Source organism: Schistocerca cancellata, chromosome 10, assembly GCF_023864275.1.
Source record: "Schistocerca cancellata isolate TAMUIC-IGC-003103 chromosome 10, iqSchCanc2.1, whole genome shotgun sequence".
Taxonomy (NCBI): Eukaryota; Metazoa; Arthropoda; class Insecta; order Orthoptera; family Acrididae; genus Schistocerca; species Schistocerca cancellata.
Window position 1 is genome coordinate 134,202,127 of NC_064635.1, and position 22,637 is coordinate 134,224,763.

Consider the following 22,637-nt stretch of genomic DNA (forward strand, 5'->3'; position numbering starts at 1 on the left):
ACCCTCCGTGTCCTGAATAGTACCTCCTGGGGAGTGGACAGAGTGGTCCTTCTCTGCCTCTATCGCGCCTTAGTGCGCTCGAAATTGGACTATGGAAGCATAGTTTACTCCTCTGCTCAGCCGTCTATTCTTCGTCGTCTCGACTCTATCCACCACCGTGGATTACATTTGGTGTCTGGAGCTTTTTACACCAGCCCTGTGGAAAGCCTTTATGCTGAGACTGCTGAACCTCCGCTGTCCAATCGGCGAGCAGTCCTTCTGAGTCGTTATGCTAGCCATCTGTCTTCCATGCCTGCTAATCCAGCCCATGACATTTTTTTTCAATGCCTCCTTTGATGTAGGGTATGCAGGCCGCCCCTCCTCCCTACTACCCTGGGAGTCCGCTTCCGTCAACTGCTCCATTCTATTTCCTTCCGCTTTCCTAAAACCTTCTTGACAACTTGGGGTACAGCACCGCCTTGGCTCCGTCCCCCGATCTGCCTGCCTGCTACATCCGCCGCCATCAGTGGATACAGTATATTATCTGCTCAGATTCTCTCAGCTCTCTCCTCAGTCTCCAAGCTCTTTACCCTGTGCACACTCTGGTCCACCGGATTCAGGACTGTCTGCGCTTGCTCCACCTGGGGGGAGTCTCGGTGGCATTCCTCTGGCTCCCGGGACACGTTGGTATCTGTGGAAATGAGGCGGCCGATATTGTGGCCAAGGCTGCAGTCTCTCTTCTTCGGCCAGCTATTCAATTGATTCCCTTCGCCGATCTACGGAGCGTTTTATGTCGTCGTGTTGTTCTTTTATGGCACGCACATTGGTCGACACTTCCCCATAATAAACTGCGGGACGTGAAAGCTCTTCCTTTTGCTTGGACCTCTTCCTCCTGAACGCGTCGTCGGGAGGAAGTAATTTTAACTAGACTCTGGATAGGGCACTGTCTTTTTAGCCATCGACATCTTTTAAGCGGCGATCCTCCCCCACTCTGTCCCCACTGCTCTCAGCTGTGGACGGTAAGACACCTTTTATTTGAGTGCCCCTATTTTACTCCGTTACGCGCCCGTCTACAGCTGTCGTCTGATAATCGTCAATTTTAGCAGATGACACTCGCTCGGCCGATCGCGTTCTCGAGTTTATTAGTGCCAGTGAAATGACGTCAGTCATTTGAAGCTTTTTTTCGGGACAACCAACCCTTTTCTGTAGTGGACTTTTAAGCCTTCCTTCTGCTTTTAGTTTCTCCAATTTTTTGAGTTTCGTTCCCATTGCTGCTGGTTTCCATTTTCAGATTTTACTGTTTCCTAAGTCACGGTCCGGGCACTAATGACCATAGCAGTTTTGTGCCAAAAAAAAAAAAAAAAATAAATAAATAAAAGGCTGTGTGTCTCTCAGATGTTGCACTTCGTATTGATAAATGTTTGGTGGTGAGGGAGAGGAAAGGCAAAATAACAGAAAAAGGACCAGAAAGAGAGAACACCTTTTACAGCCTTTTGAAGGGGAAGGAATAAGAAAAATAACATTTCCTACTATTTATTGCTGTTTAGTTGTCCTGTTCTCAAGACACACTATCCAAGGAACCATTTGAAGAAATGACAGTGCTTCTAGCAAACATTTCTTGAATGTTTTCCTTCTGAAAGTTGTTTTCTTGCAGATTTTCAGCATGGCATCAACTGTGACATCAGTTTCTTTTTAAACACATTCTGCACATCTTTCGTTGCTTATGTGCTGTTTCTGGATGCTACATTTTCTACCTGCAGTTACAAGCAGATCCCTCACAACCTCATGGCCCATTTGTACTGCAGATTACCTGGACTGGAGTGGGTTAGTGTTTGGATAGGGGCTGTTGTCCTTTCCTGTTCTTACTGGACCGGAGTGTTGGGTCCATTTTCTTCACTCCATGAGATGATGTTACATTTCTGTGTAGTGCATCTATTTGGTGAGTGTGTAAGTTCCACTGCTGTAAAACTTATTTGAATGGCTGTTTAGTATTAAAATTACAATGCGTGTACCTAACAAAGGAACCATTCAGAGACATATGAATTTCGATCGGAAACTATTATTGTTTGGTTTTGTGGACTAATAGACAATTTACTCTGTCATTATAGAAAGCTAATTTTATGCTCTGTAAATAGTTCTTGGCTATAAAGTGTGGGTTACAGAAAAAGTATTGAATGATTTGTGACAGAATTTTTATGCAAACTGTCAGTGAAGGTAAATTCATAATTCTAGTCAAGATCCTCATACATGGTGTATATGCCCAAGGAGAACCGGGAAATCTGTAAAAAATGTGGGAATTTTTTCGTCCAGGAGAAAACTGGCGAAAACACAGGAATTTTTCATTGTTTTAGTTTTCAGTCAAATTTTTGTAATTTTGACTGGTAAGAACTGATACTCTAACAAGTAATTGTACTGTATCCCATCCTGCAGAATAACACTGTAGCAATAAAACACACACGAGAGGAAAAAACCAAAATAAAACTTAAGTTGCAAAGGAAATGTACCATTTACAACAACAAAACACAGTGCACACACAAGTGTCTGCCAACAGCAAAATGTGTCAAAGGCTTTAGGACAAAGGCTATGCAATACTTCATAACAACAAAACTGAATCCGATGAACGTGATGACAGCTGTTTACATTAGGTTCATTTGAACACTTGCCAACGGGCTCACGCGCATACACAGTTGAGTTGCATATGAGCGGTACCTTCTCCCACTTCTGGCGGTTAGCTGTATTAGCAGTAGCATCAAGCAGCCAGATGCTACCCAGAAAAAATTTTCAGGCATGCCCAAGCGATCAGATTTTCGCATGCGCAGAGCATTCTGAGTAGTAGCGGGGAGGGGATGTAGTCTAATGTGGCTCGTGTTTATGGCCAGTGATTCTGCTGTTTCCTCTTTGTTTACAGCTCTCACATAAAACTACAACTGATTTCTGTGGCCAGAAGCTATCAAGTGAATTAAAGTCCATTCATGTAGTTATAGAAGGCTAAAATATCTTATTAGTTTCAATTTTCTGATTTTATTGTATTTCCACATTTTTGACAGTCAAGCATATACCGCCTTGCAGTAAAATGAAGGTATTTTTGTTGGTTTGGTAAAGAAATTTGGCTTTTGTTAATCTTTTCTGCAGAAATAGACAATTTATTTGAAATGAAGTGCTTCATTCCACACTAGTCGCTAGTTTCAATTGTCCACTGAATATCGAGTGCTCATTTTCATCTACCAGCACATATGGCATTAGGCCATAATAAAGAATCAAATGTGAGGTACTACAAGAAAGTTTGCATTCCGAAAACCACACTGAAAAGTTTAATATTAGGTTGGGGCCTACTTCTTTGTTAATCTGAACCTATGAATGTGCGCTTTGAGCCAAATTATGCATTTTCGTATGGTCTATGAAATTCTGATGCTGTGGAGTATCCTATGATGTCCTGTTTCTTTTGTGACATAATGTAAGATCACTTAATGCTGATGCAGTAATGCTCTCTGGCAACTGCTGAAAAGAATCTATTTATTACAAGTCACAGGAAAATATTGCAAGTGGTGGTTTGAAAAGTTTTACTTCCAATTCCTTTTAAGTGAGATGAATTATGTTACGTGTAAGAATGTCCAATGAATTTTTAAATCACAAGGTGTTTGACTCTCATATAAAAATTAACAGTTTGAGGACCAGCCACTTAGAAGAATTTTGAGCCCAGAAGATCAGACATTTATGTCATTATTTCAAACTGTATTGCCATGTTTGTGTGATGTATCTTAAACTGTAACACACCAAAAAAAAAAAAAAAAAAAAAAATCAAAATTGTATGTGAAAATTTAGCTTTTCTTGTAGCTACACTGTGTGTATTAATTTAAACTTTTCCTGTTTGTGTGTTCATGCTTTGTAACAGTGAATGTTGCTACTGGCTGACTGCTTCACTTGTCCTATGCTCTGATCTGCTGTCATTGGCTGTCGAGATCACATGACATATGAAAATATGTAAGCGTATCATAATATGAGATTATGCAGCGTGCATGTTGCTGCATGTCAAAGATCTTTAGGAAACATATATTTTTTTTATTTTTTCCCCCTTCTTCTTCTTCTTCTTCTGGGTTTCGTTTTCTTAAGTGCTGGGTGGTTATATGCCGGTGTATAAAACCTTAACCGTTCAAAGGATTGATAAGTTTTACAGTTCCAGGAAATCCGGGATTTTTTTTTTTTTTTTTTTTTTTTTCTTCCTTGTCTGCATATCCATCCTGTCATAATTCATCTGTTATTCTTGAATATAGAAAATGTTAAAGTTTCTTTTGTTCTGGTTTCTGCACAGAGAGTTCTGTCACGGGAACTCGGGGCTGACTGGCGGTCTCGGCTACAGGAATTTGAAGAACGGCCATTTGCTGCAGCGTCTATCGGACAGGTTCACTTGGCTCGACTGCCAGATGGGACAGAGGTTGCCATGAAAATACAGTATCCCGGTGTGGCAGAGGGAATAGATTCGGACATCAATAACCTTGTTGGAGTTTTGAAGGTGTGGAACATATTCCCAGAAGGTAAGAAACCAGAATATTTTAAAACCTCGTGTCAGAAAATTCATAGTATTTTGTACGTGTGTGAATGCGTACATACAACTGTGCACCTGTATAGGTGGCTCTCCTCCATCCCCTTCCCTCCCAGACAATGCGTAACTCTCTTGACTACGTGTACGAGGGGACGTCAAAAAGTAAGTTACACATTATAGTGGGACGCCAAGTAACTGCTATTGAATGCTACACTGCACTACAGTTCAAAGTGACAAATGTACATGACACTACCTTTCAATATAGTCAACAAGTGTATGTAAACAGCAATCAGAATGTTCTACCAGTTGTTCAATTCCTTGACAGAAAAAATCTGCTCCTCTGTTACGGACCCATTCAAGAAGTGTGGTGTGAGCATCCATGTCATTGGAAAATCTCCTCCCTCAGATGTTTCTGAAGTCCCTACATACTCTGTGAATATCTGTGAAGTGCATGGCAGGGGTGGAGGGGGGGGGGGGGCCTTGCCAATAAACCAGTTGTTCAGGTTTCTTCCCATTCCTTTCTGGAGTGGAGTGTGGCAAGAATGGTTACTTGAAGAACTCTGTGTGCACTGTTATAAGCCTCATCTTGTCACTGTGATCCCTGCAGGGGGCTTTAGTTTATTCCTCAGTTAATGTTGCTTCTTGAAACTTTGTAAGAATACTACCATAGGTAGTTTGCATGTATCTTCAAGTGTCTGTCAGTTGAATTTTTTCAGCATCTTTGTGACAATGCCCTTCAGTGTATACATTTAATACCTCCTGTTAGTTCTATATAGTACAGTTACCACAGACTTGAGCTGTATTCTATGATGGGTCACACAGGTGAGCTATCTCCTTTGTAGATTGATAGGATTTTTCTAGTATCTTACCAATGAACTAAAATCTGCCCTGCTTCATGTATGACAGCCTCTATTAGTGTTCCATTTCATATCCTTACAAAATGTTACAGCCAGATATTTATACGAGTTGACTGATACCATTTGTGATGTGTTGATACTTGAGTCATATGATACTATGTTTTCTCATTTTGTAAAGTTTACAAGCTTACTTTTCTGAACATTTAAAGCAAGTTGCTAATCTTTGCACCACTCTGAAATCTTGTCAAGAACTCAGTGAATAATTGTGCAGCTTTTTCAGATATTATCCCACAATAGATAAATGCATCAGGTCAGGAAATTACAAAATGAACAACTACAGTTGACTTGGCACAAGTTGATCCCTGACAGTAGCAGTGGATTGGGCACAGCAGCGTCACTCATTTAATTCAACAACTGAGTGTTGTCACAGCCCCTATAGAAGCTATTGTTTTTGCCTGCAGCTGTCTGTGCTTCACAGTTGAAAGCTGGCAACTGTGCTTCGAGGTGTCAGGGATCTTCTTACATTGTCTCGACCGTAGGGTCCTAACACACTTCCCTGAAGTTAGTTCTGTCAGTGACTATCCATCTGAGACAACATGCTGTGTCCTTCCTCCCAAGAAACTGCCAATGTAGTCACAGATTTAATTTCATACTCCATACAGTTGTGCTTTAGGTAATAAACATAGGTGTGGGGACTTCAGTACTAGCAATGGAGTGGTCTTCAAGTCTTGTGACATGGTTGAGCATTTTCTGTTGTTGAGGGCAGGTAAATATGTCATGTACTCCAACCAGTAGCCAAGTGGCCATGATCTCTTTAAAGTGATAGCAGGGTGTGTGGTTTTATTATAAGAAAAGACGAAATCAGCCACATGAGCTGCTGTGCTGAAAAGCTCAAGAAATAACTTGATCGTGGGCTGCTCCTACCTATGACAAACAGCCTGCCATCAAGCGGATCATGACTTTGTGGTGTTTCTCGTATTCATCTCAGCCAGAGACCACCATTTCTATGTCAGACACACTTTGGCCCATTGCTTCATCTTGCGTAATGAGACCCTTTGCAGATGGGGGCTGACATCCTGGTAGAGTGCAATCTTCTTACAACACTTCTGTGCATGTAAGGTTTTGTGCATTCCCCCTCCCTCTCCCTATGCCTCTCCTCCCTCTCCATGTCCCTCTCCCCCTCCATGTCCCTCTCCCCCTCCATGTCCCTCTCCCCCTCCGTGTCCCTCTCCCCCTCCGTGTCCCTCTCCCCCTCCGTGTCCCTCTCCCCCTCCGTGTCCCTCTCCCCCTCCGTGTCCCTCTCCCCCTCCGTGTCCCTCTCCCCCTCCGTGTCCCTCTCCCCCTCCGTGTCCCTCTCCCCCTCCGTGTCCCTCTCCCCCTCCGTGTCCCTCTCCCCCTCCGTGTCCCTCTCCCCCTCCGTGTCCCTCTCCCCCTGCGTGTCCCTCTCCCCCCTGCGTGGCCCTCTCCCCCCTGCGTGGCCCTCTCCCCCTGCGTGTCCCTCTCCCCCTGCGTGTCCCTCTCCCCCTGCGTGTCCCTCTCCCCCTGCGTGTCCCTCTCCCCCCTGCGTGTCCCTCTCCCCCCTGCGTGTCCCTCTCCCCCCTGCGTGTCCCTCTCCCCCCTGCGTGTCCCTCTCCCCCCTGCGTGTCCCTCTCCCCCCTGCGTGTCCCTCTCCCCCCCCTGCGTGTCCCTCTCTCCCCCCTGCGTGTCCCTCTCTCCCCCCTGCGTGTCCCTCTCTCCCCCCCTGCGTGTCCCTCTCCCCCCTGCGTGTCCCTCTCCCCCCTGCGTGTCCCTCTCCCCCCCTGCGTGTCCCTCTCCCCCCCCTGCGTGTCCCTCTCCCCCCCCTGCGTGTCCCTCTCCCCCCCCCTGCGTGTCCCTCTCCCCCCCCTGCGTGTCCGTCTCCCCCCCCTGCGTGTCCCTCTCCCCCCCCCTGCGTGTCCCTCTCCCCCCCTGCGTGTCCCTCTCCCCCCCCTGCGTGTCCCTCTCCCCCCCTGCGTGTCCCTCTCCCCCCCCTGCGTGTCCCTCTCCCCCCCTGCGTGTCCCTCTCCCCCCCCTGCGTGTCCCTCTCCCCCCCCCTGCGTGTCCCTCTCCCCCCCTGCGTGTCCCTCTCCCCCCCCCTGCGTGTCCCTCTCCCCCCCTGCGTGTCCCTCTCCCCCCCTGCGTGTCCCTCTCCCCCCTGCGTGTCCCTCTCCCCCCCTGCGTGTCCCTCTCCCCCCTGCGTGTCCCTCTCCCCCCTGCGTGTCCCTCTCCCCCCTGCGTGTCCCTCTCCCCCCTGCGTGTCCCTCTCCCCCCTGCGTGTCCCTCTCCCCCCTGCGTGTCCCTCTCCCCCCCCTGCGTGTCCCTCTCCCCCCCCTGCGTGTCCCTCTCCCCCCCCTGCGTGTCCCTCTCCCCCCCCTGCGTGTCCCTCTCCCCCCCCTGCGTGTCCCTCTCCCCCCCCTGCGCCGCCCTCTCCCCCCCTGCGCCGCCCTCTCCCCCCCTGCGCCGCCCTCTCCCCCCCTGCGCCGCCCTCTCCCCCCCTGCGCCGCCCTCTCCCCCCCCTGCGCCGCCCTCTCCCCCCCCTGCGCCGCCCTCTCCCCCCCTGCGCCGCCCTCTCCCCCCCTGCGCCGCCCTCTCCCCCCCTGCGCCGCCCTCTCCCCCCTGCGCCGCCCTCTCCCCCCCCCCCTGCGCCGCCCTCTCCCCCCCCCCTGCGCCGCCCTCTCCCCCCCCCTGCGCCGCCCTCTCCCCCCCTGCGCCGCCCTCTCCCCCCCCTGCGCCGCCCTCTCCCCCCCTGCGCCGCCCTCTCCCCCCCCTGCGCCGCCCTCTCCCCCCCCTGCGCCGCCCTCTCCCCCCCCTGCGCCGCCCTCTCCCCCCCCTGCGCCGCCCTCTCCCCCCCTGCGCCGCCCTCTCCCCCCCCTGCGCCGCCCTCTCCCCCCCTGCGCCGCCCTCTCCCCCCCTGCGCCGCCCTCTCCCCCCCTGCGCCGCCCTCTCCCCCCCTGCGCCGCCCTCTCCCCCCCTGCGCCGCCCTCTCCCCCCCTGCGCCGCCCTCTCCCCCCCTGCGCCGCCCTCTCCCCCCCTGCGCCGCCCTCTCCCCCCCTGCGCCGCCCTCTCCCCCCCTGCGCCGCCCTCTCCCCCCCTGCGCCGCCCTCTCCCCCCCTGCGCCGCCATCTCCCCCCCTGCGCCGCCATCTCCCCCCCTGCGCCGCCCTCTCCCCCCCTGCGCCGCCCTCTCCCCCCCTGCGCCGCCCTCTCCCCCCCTGCGCCGCCCTCTCCCCCCCTGCGCCGCCCTCTCCCCCCCTGCGCCGCCCTCTCCCCCCCTGCGCCGCCCTCTCCCCCCCTGCGCCGCCCTCTCCCCCCCTGCGCCGCCCTCTCCCCCCCTGCGCCGCCCTCTCCCCCCCTGCGCCGCCCTCTCCCCCCCTGCGCCGCCCTCTCCCCCCCTGCGCCGCCCTCTCCCCCCCTGCGCCGCCCTCTCCCCCCCTGCGCCGCCCTCTCCCCCCCTGCGCCGCCCTCTCCCCCCCTGCGCCGCCCTCTCCCCCCCTGCGCCGCCCTCTCCCCCCCTGCGCCGCCCTCTCCCCCCCTGCGCCGCCCTCTCCCCCCCTGCGCCGCCCTCTCCCCCCCTGCGCCGCCCTCTCCCCCCCCGCGCCGCCCTCTCCCCCCCCGCGCCTACCTCTCCCCCCCCGCGCCGCCCTCTCCCCCCCCGCGCCGCCCTCTCCCCCCCCGCGCCGCCCACTCCCCCCCCGCGCCGCCCTCTCCCCCCCGCGCCGCCCTCTCCCCCCCCCCCGCGCCGCCCTCTCCCCCCCCGCGCCGCCCTCTCCCCCCCGCGCCGCCCTCTCCCCCCCGCGCCGCCCTCTCCCCCCCGCGCCGCCCTCTCCCCCCCCCCGCGCCGCCCTCTCCCCCCCCCGCCGCCCTCTCCCCCTCCTCTCGGTCTCCGCCCCCCTCTCCCCCTGGTGCCCTCCACCCTGCACCCCCTCCTCCCCACAACTGCCCGTCTCCTTGCCTCCCCCACTCCCACTCCCCCTCGCCCCTTCATGCCTCCTCTCTGCTCAAATTAAGGCCTGTGTTTGATACTAGTAGACTTCTTTGGTTCTCAGAGCCCTCGTATACAGTGCTAGTCTGCCTTTTCTGTCCCCCTTGCTTTGCCTGTCATGAAATTTTTCTTAAAGGTTGCACAATTCCTAACCTTCGTCTTCTTTAATCTTGTTTCTTCTAATCACCATTGCTTCTGTCTCTCTCCAGTTTCCAGTTTACTCTTAATCCTGCTTCTGTACTTATTAGACTGTTTATTCTATTCAGCAGATCCTGTAATTCTTTTTCACCTTCATTGGGGATAGCAATGTTGTCAATGAATCTTATCATTGATATATTTTCACCTTGAATTTCATTCCCATTTCTTTTATTTCTGTCATTGTTACTTTGATATGCAGATTGAACAGCAGGGGTGAAAGATTTCATCCCTACCTTACAACATTTCTAATCTGAGCACTTTGCTGTTGATCTTCCATTCTTATTCATTCTGGGCTCTGTACCTATAGCTTATACCTATTTTTCTCAGAATTTCAGACTTCTTGCACTATTTTACATTGTCAAATGTTTTTTCTAGATTGACACAGTGTATGAACATCTCTTGATTTACCTTAAGCCTTGCTTTCATCATCAGTCTTATCATCAAAACCACCTCTCTGGTGCTTTTACCTTTTGTCCCTTTCCCTTATACTGTCATGCAGTGAAAGAACAAATGAAAATGGTTTATGCTTTCTCCAAGATAGTGGGTTTCATTCCCCAAATAGAGATAGAACTGATGATTATAGCAGGATACATATGCTAAATTAGATATGGTTGTCATTTCTTATTATTTCCTCTGTTACTCTATTACCTTCCATATGCAATGCCTCATCAAGCTATTGTGCAATACTCGTATCAATTTTATTTTATTGCGATTGTTAATTTAATTTAATTTCAATTGGTACTTACACACTGTTTAAAGGATTAGCAACAATGTTTTTTTGCCTTGTTCTCTTAATATTTGTCTGCTGTTTAACTTCAACATTTTTAATTGAATTGCTGCTGCACTGTCAAAGATGACATTTACTTTGTGTTCACACCTACCTCTAAATTGATTGATTGATAGATTTTTTATTGGTCCAGTTTTATCATATAGCACAAATTGTACAATTGATATTGGACAGGTCAAAGATAAGTTAACAATAATACATAGTATTAGCAAAATAGTAGGCAAATTAAAATTAGGTACCTATTACAATTAATTTTGTTACTTATTCAGAAATTCTCTGACAGAACAGAAACAGTGCTTTATTAGAAATGCCTTTAGTTTAGCTTTAAATATTGAATGAGTTGTATTTTTTATTTCCTCTGGTATCTTATTGTGTAGTATTACACGAATGTTAATTATGCTCCTCAGATAGGTGGTTGTTCTGTGATATTTTTGATGTATATTTTATTCCCTTCTGGTACTATAGTTGTGTACATTTTTGTTCTGTAGCAGTTTGCCTGTTTTCAGGAGGTAGTCCCTAGTGAACAAGATAGTTTCATAAATGAATAAACTTGGAACATTTAGAACACCAAGCCCAGTAAAATGGGATTTGCAGGTCTCCATATTTTTAAGGCCACAAATTATTCTTATAGCTCTCTTTTGCATTCTAAAAACCTTTACACTTTGAGTTGAGTATCCTCAGAAAATGATCCCATATCGGATTAGTGAGTGGAACTGCTTGCAGTACTGTTGTTTTGCTTGTTGTAGCCTTTAAAATTCTTAGGCCATAGCACACAGATGATAGCTTTCTACACGAGTTATTTATATGTGTATCCCACTTTAAGTCTTGCTGAACACAAAGACCCAAGAATTTTGTGACACTTAAGTTTTCTAGGGGATCATTTTTTAATTGGGCTTGAATAGACATTTGATTAGTTGGAGGAATTAAATGAAAATCGACACACACAGTTTTTTCAGTATTCATAATGACTTTGTTTTTTGTGAACCACTCAGAAAGTCTTTTCATAGAACTTTCTGCTGTGGACCACAAAGTTTCTGGACTGGATCCAGTGAGCAATGTGCTGGTGCCATCAGCAAACAGGATAGTTTTTGTGGGACTCATATATTCAACTAAGTTGTCCACATAAATCAAGAAGAGTAGTTGACCTAAGAATGAGCCCTGTGGTACACCATATTTTATTGGTAATTCCCTAGAAAGAAAGGAGTTGTTTCTTGTTTTATTCATGTTGTTGAATTCATACTGAAGTGATACTTTCTGCCTGCAGTTTTTTAAGTATGAACACAACCAGCTATGTGCTACACCTCTTACTCCTTGTCTTTCTAATTTTTCGAGCAGAATGATATGGTCCAGGACGTCGAAGGCTTTTGATAGATCTAGAAAAGTACCTGCAGCTAATTTATGCTGATCAAGGGATTTTAAAATGCAGTCTAAGAATTCGAAAATTGCTGTCTGTGTCGATTTAGACTTTCTAAAAACATGTTGTTGTACTGTAAGAGGTGCATATTTATTTATGAAAATTAAAAGCCTGTCATAGAAGAGTTTTTCTAGAATTTTTGAGAAGGAACTTAACTGTGACAAAGGTCAGTAGTTTGATATTTTTTCAGAAGAACCTTTTTTTAGCAGTGGTGAAACTTTTGCTATTTTAAAAATATCTGGAAATACACCAGTTTGTAAAGAGAGGTTGAAAATTTTTGCCAAGGGGTTTGCTATGTGATGAGCACATCCTTTAATATGAAATCAGGTACTTCATCAAAACCACTTGACATTTTATTGCTTAATGATTTAATTTTACTTATAATTTAATTGGGGTTTGTTTCATACACATACATAGAAGCAGTCAAGACCACTGACTTGCTGGAGAAACTTGGTACTGATCCTTGACAGTGTACTTGAATGAGGTCTTCAGCTAGTGAGGTGAAGTATTCATTGAATTTTTCCACAACTGAATTTGGGTCTGTGACTTTTGAGCCTCCTAGTGTTAATGATACATACTTTTTCTTTGGCGCTGAACTACAAGTTTCTTTCTTTATAACTCTCCACGTGGATCTCATTTTGTTAGATGATTTTCTTATCAAATTGTCATTCCACATAATTTTTTCCTCTTTGACTACTCTACCATAGATTCTTTTGTAGGCTTTTGAATAATCTGCAAATTCTTGGGTTACTCTATATTTATTACAAGAGTACTGCAGAAATCTGTTTCTCTCACTGGAAATTTTTATGCCTTTAGTTACCCATTGCTTGTTATTGTTAGGTTTTACTGTTTTTACCACTTTTGGAAATGCTACATTAAAATAGTGAAGAAAGATGCTCTGAAAACTCATGTACATGCTATCAACATTGTTCTGAGTGGCGATGCTTTCCCAGTTTTCCTTCGCCAGTAAGAGATTAAAAATTCTAATGTTATCTTCAGAAAAGGTTCTTCTTTCAACTACTTTTCTGGAACTGCTACTACTTGTTGGCATTTCTATACACAGCAGCTATGCCTCATGATCACTATAACCCATGCTCAGTACTCGGCTTGTGAACCTATAAGTTGTTTCTGAGATGAATATTTGGTCAATAATGGATTTTGTGAATTCTGTTAATCTTGTTGGGCAGTGTATTGTGGGGATCATATTGAATGTGTTGCTCATATTTATCAAAGTATCTCTGGTGCTGCTGTCTTTTGAAAAATCAATACTGAAATCCCCACAAAGCACTATCTTCATATTTAGTGTACTGATCCTGTTCAGCAGAACTTCTAGTTTATTCATGAAGACTGACAGGTTTCCACTTGGTGCTCTATATATGTTAATAACTATGGAATTAAGCTCTGGCAGGTTGGTAATGGAAAGTTCAAAGTCTTTTTCAGTTGAGTCAATATAACTTTTACTGACATCACATAACTTTATTTGTTCTTTCACAAAGGTAGCAGAGTCACCATGTTTGGAAAACTCTCGGCTAAAACGACTTGCTAACCTATATCCTGAGATTGAGGTTAATTTTACTTCGTCATTTCGTAGCCAATGTTCAGTAATGCAAATTATGTCTATGTTTAGTGCCTACTGGAGTAGTGCTTCCAACATGAAAGCTTTATTTGTGAGTGACTGAACGTTATGGTGTAATATAGCAAAATCTGGGTATTTAGTAACTTTAGTTGAAATTATTTCTGATTCTTTATCTAATGGCATTTCTAATACAGCACTTACCCTAAAAAATTTTCTGTATCTTTCTAGTGTGTGACTTCTGTTCTGTGTTACATCTTTAGTGTTGTTCGTGAATGCTGTACCCATTTTAGATGACAATAGTCATTATGATGGTGGCTTGTAAGCCAAAAAGAAATTAACAAAAAAAAAAAAAAAACAATAGTGTAGAACATCCAAAATGTATTGCTTTATTTATAATTATTCATGGAGTCTTTAAAGTGCTTTAGCGAAATAATAATGCTGAGAGATACTCAGGCAGAATCAATTCACTAGAGCAACAGCAGAAAATTAACTTTGTGAATATAAGTAAAAGGCAAACTACATGTGTTACTAAAAAATGCCAGTCTATGATGGTAATGAGACAGAGAAAGTATTTTCTTGTTGGTGTGTTTTCGCTGTTGATATATATACTTTCATGTCAGTTAAAATGTTTCAATAGATACTTTTCTGTTATCTTTAAATTCAAAGTAACCACCTGTTTTAGTTGGTAGACATCATTTGCAAATGTCATTCCTTTTGCACAGTTTTTCATTTAATTACAATTGTTGTTTTAGGGTTCTTCATTGACAATGTAGTTGAAGTAGCAAAACGAGAGCTTGCATGGGAGGTAGACTACATTCGCGAGGCAGAATGTACTCGAAAGTTCCACAAATTACTGACTCCATACCCAGACTACTATGTGCCTAAAATAATTGGTAAGTTGTGCTGCAATATTGGCAGAAATTGTTTAGAACTGTTTGTCATGTACGGTTAAGTATTGTGATCTACTGCAACAATGAAAACAATCAGTTTTTAACAAAATTATATAATTAGCAGCTGTAGAACACACATAAAAAAGATGGTTGTAATTGGCAAGCTTTCGGAGTCAGTGGCTCCTCCTTCAGGCAGAAGGGTTGAAGGGGAAGGAAGAGGGGTGAAGGAAAAGGACTGGAGAGGTCTAGGAAAAGGGGTAGATTTCGGTAAAGTCACCCAAAACTGCAGGTTAGGGGAGAATTACCTTATGGGATGAGAATCAGTCTTAAGTATTGGGATTGTAATACCAGTACTTAGGAATGTGCAGTGCTCAGCAAAGGAGACCTTTACAAAGTAAATTAATTTATTGTTTTTGTCACAGTTTGTTTCCTCCTCTTATACTATTAATGTTTTCCAAACTGTCTTAATTCCTGTATTGAGTCTAGACTGTGCAGGATAAACATAAGATAGAGATTAATACAAACATGAATCTTTTGAAAATCTCTGCTGGCAGCAGTGTGATATTGGCAGCACTTTTAATGGATCTTGATGTGCAGACTACTTCATCCTTTAGTACTCAAAGTGCAGTTTTTTTTACTCAAATTTCTGGTATAAATTGCACTCTCCTCAATGAGTAAATGAGTGTGTTGCAAGTTTTTTAAGTTGTAGAAGAGGAAAAGAAATATTAATTCCGTGTATTAACTATCAGAAACAATACTGATGACAATATTTGATTATCGTCATTCACCATTCTCCTTCACCGAGAAAGCCCATGGCTTTATTTTTGGATCCTTTTATATTCTTGACGTGGAAATGGAATTTATATTTTTCAAATAATTGCTGGCATCCATGTTTCATATTTGCTTCATTTAGTATTAATTTTTGCTTATAATATACTGTTATTAACTTATAACATCATCTTTATACAGCAACTTAATGACTCCTTAACAACTGCCACTAATTTTAATAACTGAACTCTTAACCTAATGTAGGCTATTATAGTTTATTGACAATCAACACATAACACTTTTTACATTATTATTCTAATTATAATTCCTTATGATTTACAGTGAAGAAAGTTTTGTTGAAATTGATTTAAATGTGGCAACAAATTCAATAGATGCAATAACATATTTAAAGTAATTTGTTTTGTAGAATGGAAAGCTTACCTGTGCCAAATTTCATAAAATAGTTAGTTTCGACTGTGGATGTTTAGATAATTAAATGTCATTAAATTGAATTGAGTATTTTAGTTCTCTACAGTAATAGTGACTCTAATGCTAAAATTGAATCATTGCATACAAAAGACAATATTTCAAGTTATATAGAAGACTACCCACATGTTGAATGTTTACATTTTGAGCATTCAGTTGTGTCATTATAGAAGACATGTTCATTAATTTCATTAAAATAATTTTCTGTTGTAGGTTATAAAGGGTGATTATAATTAAAGTTAAACTTTCAAAACGCTGTAGAATGGCGTCAAATTGCAAGGGAATATTATATAGGAGAAGGGGGGGAAAATGTATGGCAGAAGAAAAAAATAGTGTGAAAATTGATCAATAGATGGCACTGTATGTGTCGGAATATGTAAATGAATACACATGTCATGCACACAACCCATTGAAGTTGGTGCACACGTCGCTCTGCAGAAGCTCCGGACACTGAAAGGTTTGAAAAAAGACGTTGGTCTGATGACTACTGTGGGTGTGGAGAATATGATTCAGAAATTCAAAAAGATGGGTTCTTTTAATGTGCAACCTGGTAGAAGGAGGAAACGAATTGATTCGACATCAGTGGAAGCAGTGGCCATAGCAATGCAAGAGGAGAAAAGTGGTGATGTGCAAACTTGTAGTGTGTGGAGAATTGCCTGAACATTGGACATACACATGAGCATGGTGTGTAAAATTCTATGAAACATCCTTTTGTATCCATTCAACATTACCCATGTGCCCAAGTTGCTTCCTGTCTACCTGCCAGCAAGAGAGACCTTTGCTTTAGAATGTCTTGCTTGCATGGAAGTGGACAAAGATTGGCCGTGGAAGATTTTGTGTTCAGACAAAGCCCACTTTCATGTGACAGGATATGTCAATTGTCAAATATGGGCAATGGAAAATCCACTCACAAATCAACCAGTACCACTTCATCCTGAAATGGTCACTGTGTGGTGCGGGTTTACAGCATCATTTATCATAGGGCCACATTTTTTCGAGGAGATAGGTGATTCCGGTCCTGTTACCTGTACCGTCAGTGGTGAGCGCTATGAATGTCTTTTACATAACCACGTCATTCCAGCTCTCCAACAGCGTGGATGTGCGGATGGGATTATTTGTATGCAAGAGGGCACACTTCCACACATTGAAAATCCAGTTAAGCAGCTGCTGAAGCGCCATTTTGGAAATGCTAGAATTGTCAGCCGCCATTTCCCTACAGCCTGGATGTCACAATCATCTGATCTTAATCTGTGTGACTTCTGGCTGCGGAGCTATCTGAAAGATGTTGTGTTCAGAGATCCAATTGAAAACTTAGTTACACTGAAGGGATGCATTGCACAACACATTCTGAACGTGGCCCCGGAAACACTTCGATCAGTTGTGGAACATGCTGTTTCTTGATTTCAACTTTTTGCAGAAAGTGATGGACACCATACTGAACATGTTTCGTGCCAGTCACATGGAACTTAATAATCTGATGTGATTCCAATTGATGCATTTTATGCCGTTTTTTACCTCAGGACGATTAAAAACTAATGTGATTGATGCATTTAATGCTGTTTTTGGCATCAGGACAATTAAAAACCAATTTTTCCCATCTTATGTGATATGACTTTGCCGTGATAGATGGGCTTACGTAACTAACAGTATCACAACTGTACACCCATGCACACTAGTGGTACAGTTTCTTTAACATCAGACGTAAACCTTAGGCATTGTTGTATGATTCATTTGTCATTTGTAGTCGACCACTATTAAATTATGATGCTTACAGTGCCATCTAATGCTGCATTTTGTAACTATTTATTTTTTCCTCTGGCATACGTTTTTCCCCCTTCTCCGATAATATTCCATTATAATTTGACGTCATTCTGACATGTGGTGTTATTTCTACGGTGGTTTTAAAGTTTAATTATAATCACTCTGTATATTACTTCAGAGCATGTTAAAAAATGATTAGTAAAAGTTGTAAATCAAGATACAATTATAAATGTACAACAATGCAATGAAAATTATGGTGTACCACATTCCTCACTAAAAACACATATTAAGAGGTTCTATTCGAAAATCTAGGACTGTCAATTAAAAGTGGTATTGTGCTCTTGTAATAAAAATATAAACGTATCGACTATTTCAAAGTTGTGCAGGGGAAGTTCTGATGTTTTATTTTGGTTAGGACACTCTGATGAATTAGAAACTTAGAATCAATTGGATCATCTTCAGCAAGAAACTGCAAGGCACTGGAGAAGTGCACTTGGTGGTACAGTCTGTAGCTTAACCATGTTGACTCACAAGCTCTTTTATGTTGAAGAAACAAGGAATGGGTAACAGTGACTGTCACTTTGGGTCAATATAGTGAGATGCTGCATTATTTTCATGTAGCTGTTTTTCACAACCAAGACAAAACTGGCAGGTACTTGAAAATCATGTAGTAGTTGTGTCACTAACATTTTGAATTTATTCAGTTATGGTTGTTTTTAAATAGTGAGACTGCATCTAGGACAGTCACATCTACATGACACAACTAAGGATCCTGCACAAGTTAAGACGACAAATTCGACATTCATTCATCATGTTCTATAGGTCCCATCAAGACTGAGAGCCTTCAGGGCTGTGAAATGAGCCAAGGAATACGTTAACAAAAGACCATGAAATCATAGAAACTTAATATTTATACTGCATTAAAAATAAACAATAACTTCATTGTTTGGTGCTATTCACACTTACGCCTTCTAAATGTAATAGAATAAATGGGTAAGAAAGCTGCTACTTTGAGGAAAAGCTGCTGCTTCATCAGAATTCCTATGCAGCTGTTGGTTATCTGCTATTAGCAGCTTAATATTTACTCGATTATAGTGGTATATTTCAAAGAAAATATTGTAATGAAAATGATAAATTTTTGAATATATAACTGGAGAGATTTAAAAAAAAAAAAAACTACTCAGCAAGTGCAGGAGGAGAAATCGCATACAAAGGTTAAAGAAATGTGCAGATATTCAGAGTCATTGACTCATTCTTCTGGCAGAAGAGGTGAAGGGGAAGGAAGAGGGGTGAATGAAAAGGACTGGGGAGGCTTAGGAAATGAGGAAAGCTCAGAAAAGTCGGCCAGAAACCTGGGTCGGGAGAGACTTACTGGATGGGATGAGAACAAAAGGCTAGTTGATGGGGACTGCACCAGATGAGATTTCAATACCTGAGAGCATAGAGGTGGAAGATAGGGTAATAAGCGAGACAGACATTACTGACAAAATATCATACATGAGATAATAGTGGAAAACTAGGTGCATTATACATGGTAGATGTAACAAGGTGGGGAGATGGAGAAAAATAGATAGGTCAGAAAATAAAAGATATAGAAAACTTAAAAGGGAATCAACAAATGAATAGTTACTGGGAAAAATGTTGAGCCAGAGGAAATTAAAGAAAATAATTAATGAAAATTAAGGCCGGGTGGGTGGTGAGAAACAGGGACAAATTTTAACATCTGTTCCTACCTGCAAAGTTCTGAGAAACTGGTGTCTGGGGGAAGAATCCAGATGGCACATGTGGTGAAACAGACACCAGGGTCATGACTGTAGTGTTGTAGAGCCTGTTCTGCAGCAGGAGACTATGTGGTGTTCATTCACCCTAACTAATAACATAGTGGTAGTCATGCCACTGTAGAAGGCCAAACAGTGTTTTCATGTATATTGTTGGCAGTGTTTCATGAAAGGATTGGGTTCTCCCTGGCAGGGATTGCCATTTGAATTCACATAGCATTTCCATTATACTCGTGTGTTGATTGAACCTAGCAGTAACGATTCTAGCAGCTTGCTTCTGAATTGCTTTGATGTCTTCCCATAAACTGACCTCAAGAATGAGTCTCCTTTATAGATGAGCTACATTTCTCTAGAATTCCCCAAGTAAACCCAAGTCCACTGTTCACCTTGCCTACAACAAATCTTATGTGATTGTTCCATTTTTATTTGCAACATTACACCTACGTATTTAATATATGTGACTATGTTAATCAAAGCATCACAAACACAATATTTGATAATTACAGGGTTGTTTTTCCTATTCAGTTACATTAATCTGCATTTTTCTGCATTCTGAGTGAGCTGCCATTCATCACACCAAATAGAAATTCCATTCAAGTCATCCTGTATTGTTCTACAGCCACTCAAAGGTGACACTTCCCCATGCATTCCAGCATTGTCAGAAAACAGTCAATGAGTTCTGCTCATCTGGCTATGTCCGCCCCGGTAGCTGAGTAGTCAGCGTGACAGACTGTCAATCCTAAGGGCCCGGGTTCGATTCCCGGCTGGGTCGGAAATTTTCTCCGCTCAGGGACTGGGTGTTGTGTTGTCCTAATCATCATCATTTCATCCCCATCGACGCACAGGTCGCCGAAGTGGCGTCAAATCGAAAGACCTGCACCAGGCAAACGGTCTACCCGACGGGAGGCCCTAGCCACACAACATTTCCATTTCCATCTGGCTATCACATCATTGAGCTATATGTAGAGAAAAGAGCAATCCTATAACATTTTCCAGGGCACTCTTGATGATAATTTTGTCTCCTATGAACAGTTGACATCCAGGACAACATACTGGGTTCTGTTATTTAAAAATACTTCAGTCCACTTTCACATCCAAGAACCTATTCTGCATGCTCAGACTTTTGTTAATTGTCTCCAGTGTGGTACTGTTTCAGATGCTTTCTGGAAATCTAGGTATATAGAGTCTGCCCATGGTTTTCAGGTGTAAGAAAAGGGCAAGCTGAGTTTTACATGAATAATGCATCCCAACTCTTTGTTGATTTGTAAATAGAAGCTTTTCTATCGTAACGGAACTTATCCAACAATGGAAAAATCCAGGATGGATTGTAACAGTATAGTACACATTGAAACTCTTACCCAGCAGGAGCTTGAGCAACATGCTCAACACCACCTCAAAAACCTCTCCATCCTGCTCACTTCCTATTCCCGTCACAGAGTACCACTGTCCACTACCTCTACAACAACCTCCGAACCTCCCCCACATCCCCACGTAGCTGACCTACAACACTTACCCCACCCTCCAAAACTCACTCCCACCACCACACAGAACCCAGAACCTAAACAGACCTGCAACACAGCCATGAACATTTCCTCCAGAAGCCTTAGTCCCACAGAAATATCAGTCCTTTCCAAAGGCCTCACCTTTTGCCCCACTCCCAAATTCAATCATGCAAAACTTGTTAAAGACCTTCTCTCCTTCTTCCGGTCCCTACAGTGGAAACACCTTTTCACCACAAACCCGACCAATCAGACTCAACCAAAGACCAATATTAAACCTTGCCTAACTCAGTTGACTCCTCTATCCAACCGTGATCCACCCCCACTGCCTCCAAACTACCCACTGTTAACTTTCCAGAGTTTCTTAACCTTGAACCTTGCCTCACAATCATTCCCCAAATCCCTCAACATGCAAACTAACCTTACATCCGCAGATAGAACCACAGTCCACCATCTAAAAACTGATCCCAACCTTATAATCCTACCTGCAGACAACGGCTCCACCACCGTTGTTTTGAACCACAAGGATTACCTGGCAGAATGACTCTGTCAGCTGTCAGATAATTCCAGCAGGATCTCCAGTCGCTACTCAAATCCTTAGACCCATCCCAGAACCTCTCCCCTGAGTCCATCTCTCTACTTACCCCTACCACTCCCCGCACTCCCACCTGCTTCGTGCTTCGTAAAGTCCATAAACACAACCACCTAGGATGCCCCATTGTGGCCGGTTACTGTGCCCCCACTGAGAGAATCTCTGCTCTTGTGGACCAACACCTTCAACCTATTACCTGGAACCTATCCTCCTATATAAAACAATCCAACCATTTCCTCCACTGACTCTCCACATTTCCTGTCCTTTTACCACAAGGTACCCTGCTTGTCACTATTGATACCACCTCCCTGTACATGAACGTTCCTAATGCCCATGACCTTAATGCTATTGAACACTACCTTTCCAGATGCCCTGTAGATTCCAAACCAACAACCTCCTTCCTAGTTGCCATGACCAACTATATCCTCACCCACAATTACTTCTCCTTTGAAGGCATTACCTACAAACAAATCCGGGGTACGGCTATGGGCACCCTCATTACACCATCCTATGCCAACCTATTCATGGGTCGTGTAAAGGAAAAATAAAACCAGAATCCTAATCCCCTCACCTGGTTCAGATTCATTGATGACATATTTGCTATCTGGATTGAAGGGGAGGACGCCCTATCTACATTCCTCCAGACTCTCTACATCTTCTCCCTTCTCCCCCATTTGCTTCACCTGGTCCTACTCAACCCAAAAAGCCACCTTCCTAGATGTTGACCTCCAGCTCAGAGATGGCTACATCAGTACCTCCATCCATATCAAACCTACTAACCGCCAGCAATACCTCCACTTCTACAGCTGCCACCCATTCCATTCCAAGAAGTCCCTTCCGTACAGCCTAGTTACTCGTGGTCGCTGCATCTGCAGTGATGAGCAGTCCCTCTCAGAATATACTGAGGATCCACTGAAGCCTTCACTGACCATAATTATCCTCCCAACCTTGTACTAAAACAAATTTCCCGTGCCTTATTTTTCCAGTCTCCCACCACCTCCCGAAGACCCACAGTCCGGCCACAGAGGAGTATTCCCCTCATAACTCAGTATCATCTGGGACTGGAACAACTGAATTAAATTCTCTCGTCATGCCCTAAAATGAGAAATATCCTGCCCATTATCCTTCCCACCCCTTCTACAGTGGTATTCCACCATCCACTGAACTTACACAATATACTTGTCCATCCTGACACAACCCTTGCTCCCAATCCCTTACCTCATGGCTCATACCCCTATAATAGACCTAGATACAAGATCTGTCACATACATCCTTCTACCACCACCTACTCCAGTCCAGTCACTAACATCACCTACCCGTGAAAGGCAGGGTTACCTGTGAATCCAGTCATGTGATTTACAAACTAAGCTACTACCACTGTGCTGCATTCTATGTAGGCATGATAACCAACAAGCTGACTGTCCGCATGAATGTCCACCGACAAACAGTGGCCAAAAAACAAGTGGACCGCCCAGTTATGCATCCTACGTTCCCGTAACCCTCCTGGCCTCAA

The 22,637-nt window shown here is 44.3% G+C and overlaps 1 protein-coding gene across 1 annotated transcript in view; it reads left to right on the top strand.

Annotated features, from left to right (window-relative positions):
* Window positions 1-22,637, top strand: part of LOC126106596 (atypical kinase COQ8B, mitochondrial) — a 155,281-nt gene that overhangs the window by 82,118 nt on the left and 50,526 nt on the right. Inside the window, exons 7-8 of the mRNA XM_049912940.1 lie at window positions 4,289-4,511; window positions 14,103-14,243. Coding sequence (XP_049768897.1) covers window positions 4,289-4,511; window positions 14,103-14,243 — 364 coding nt within the window. The remainder of the gene's footprint in view (window positions 1-4,288; window positions 4,512-14,102; window positions 14,244-22,637) is intronic.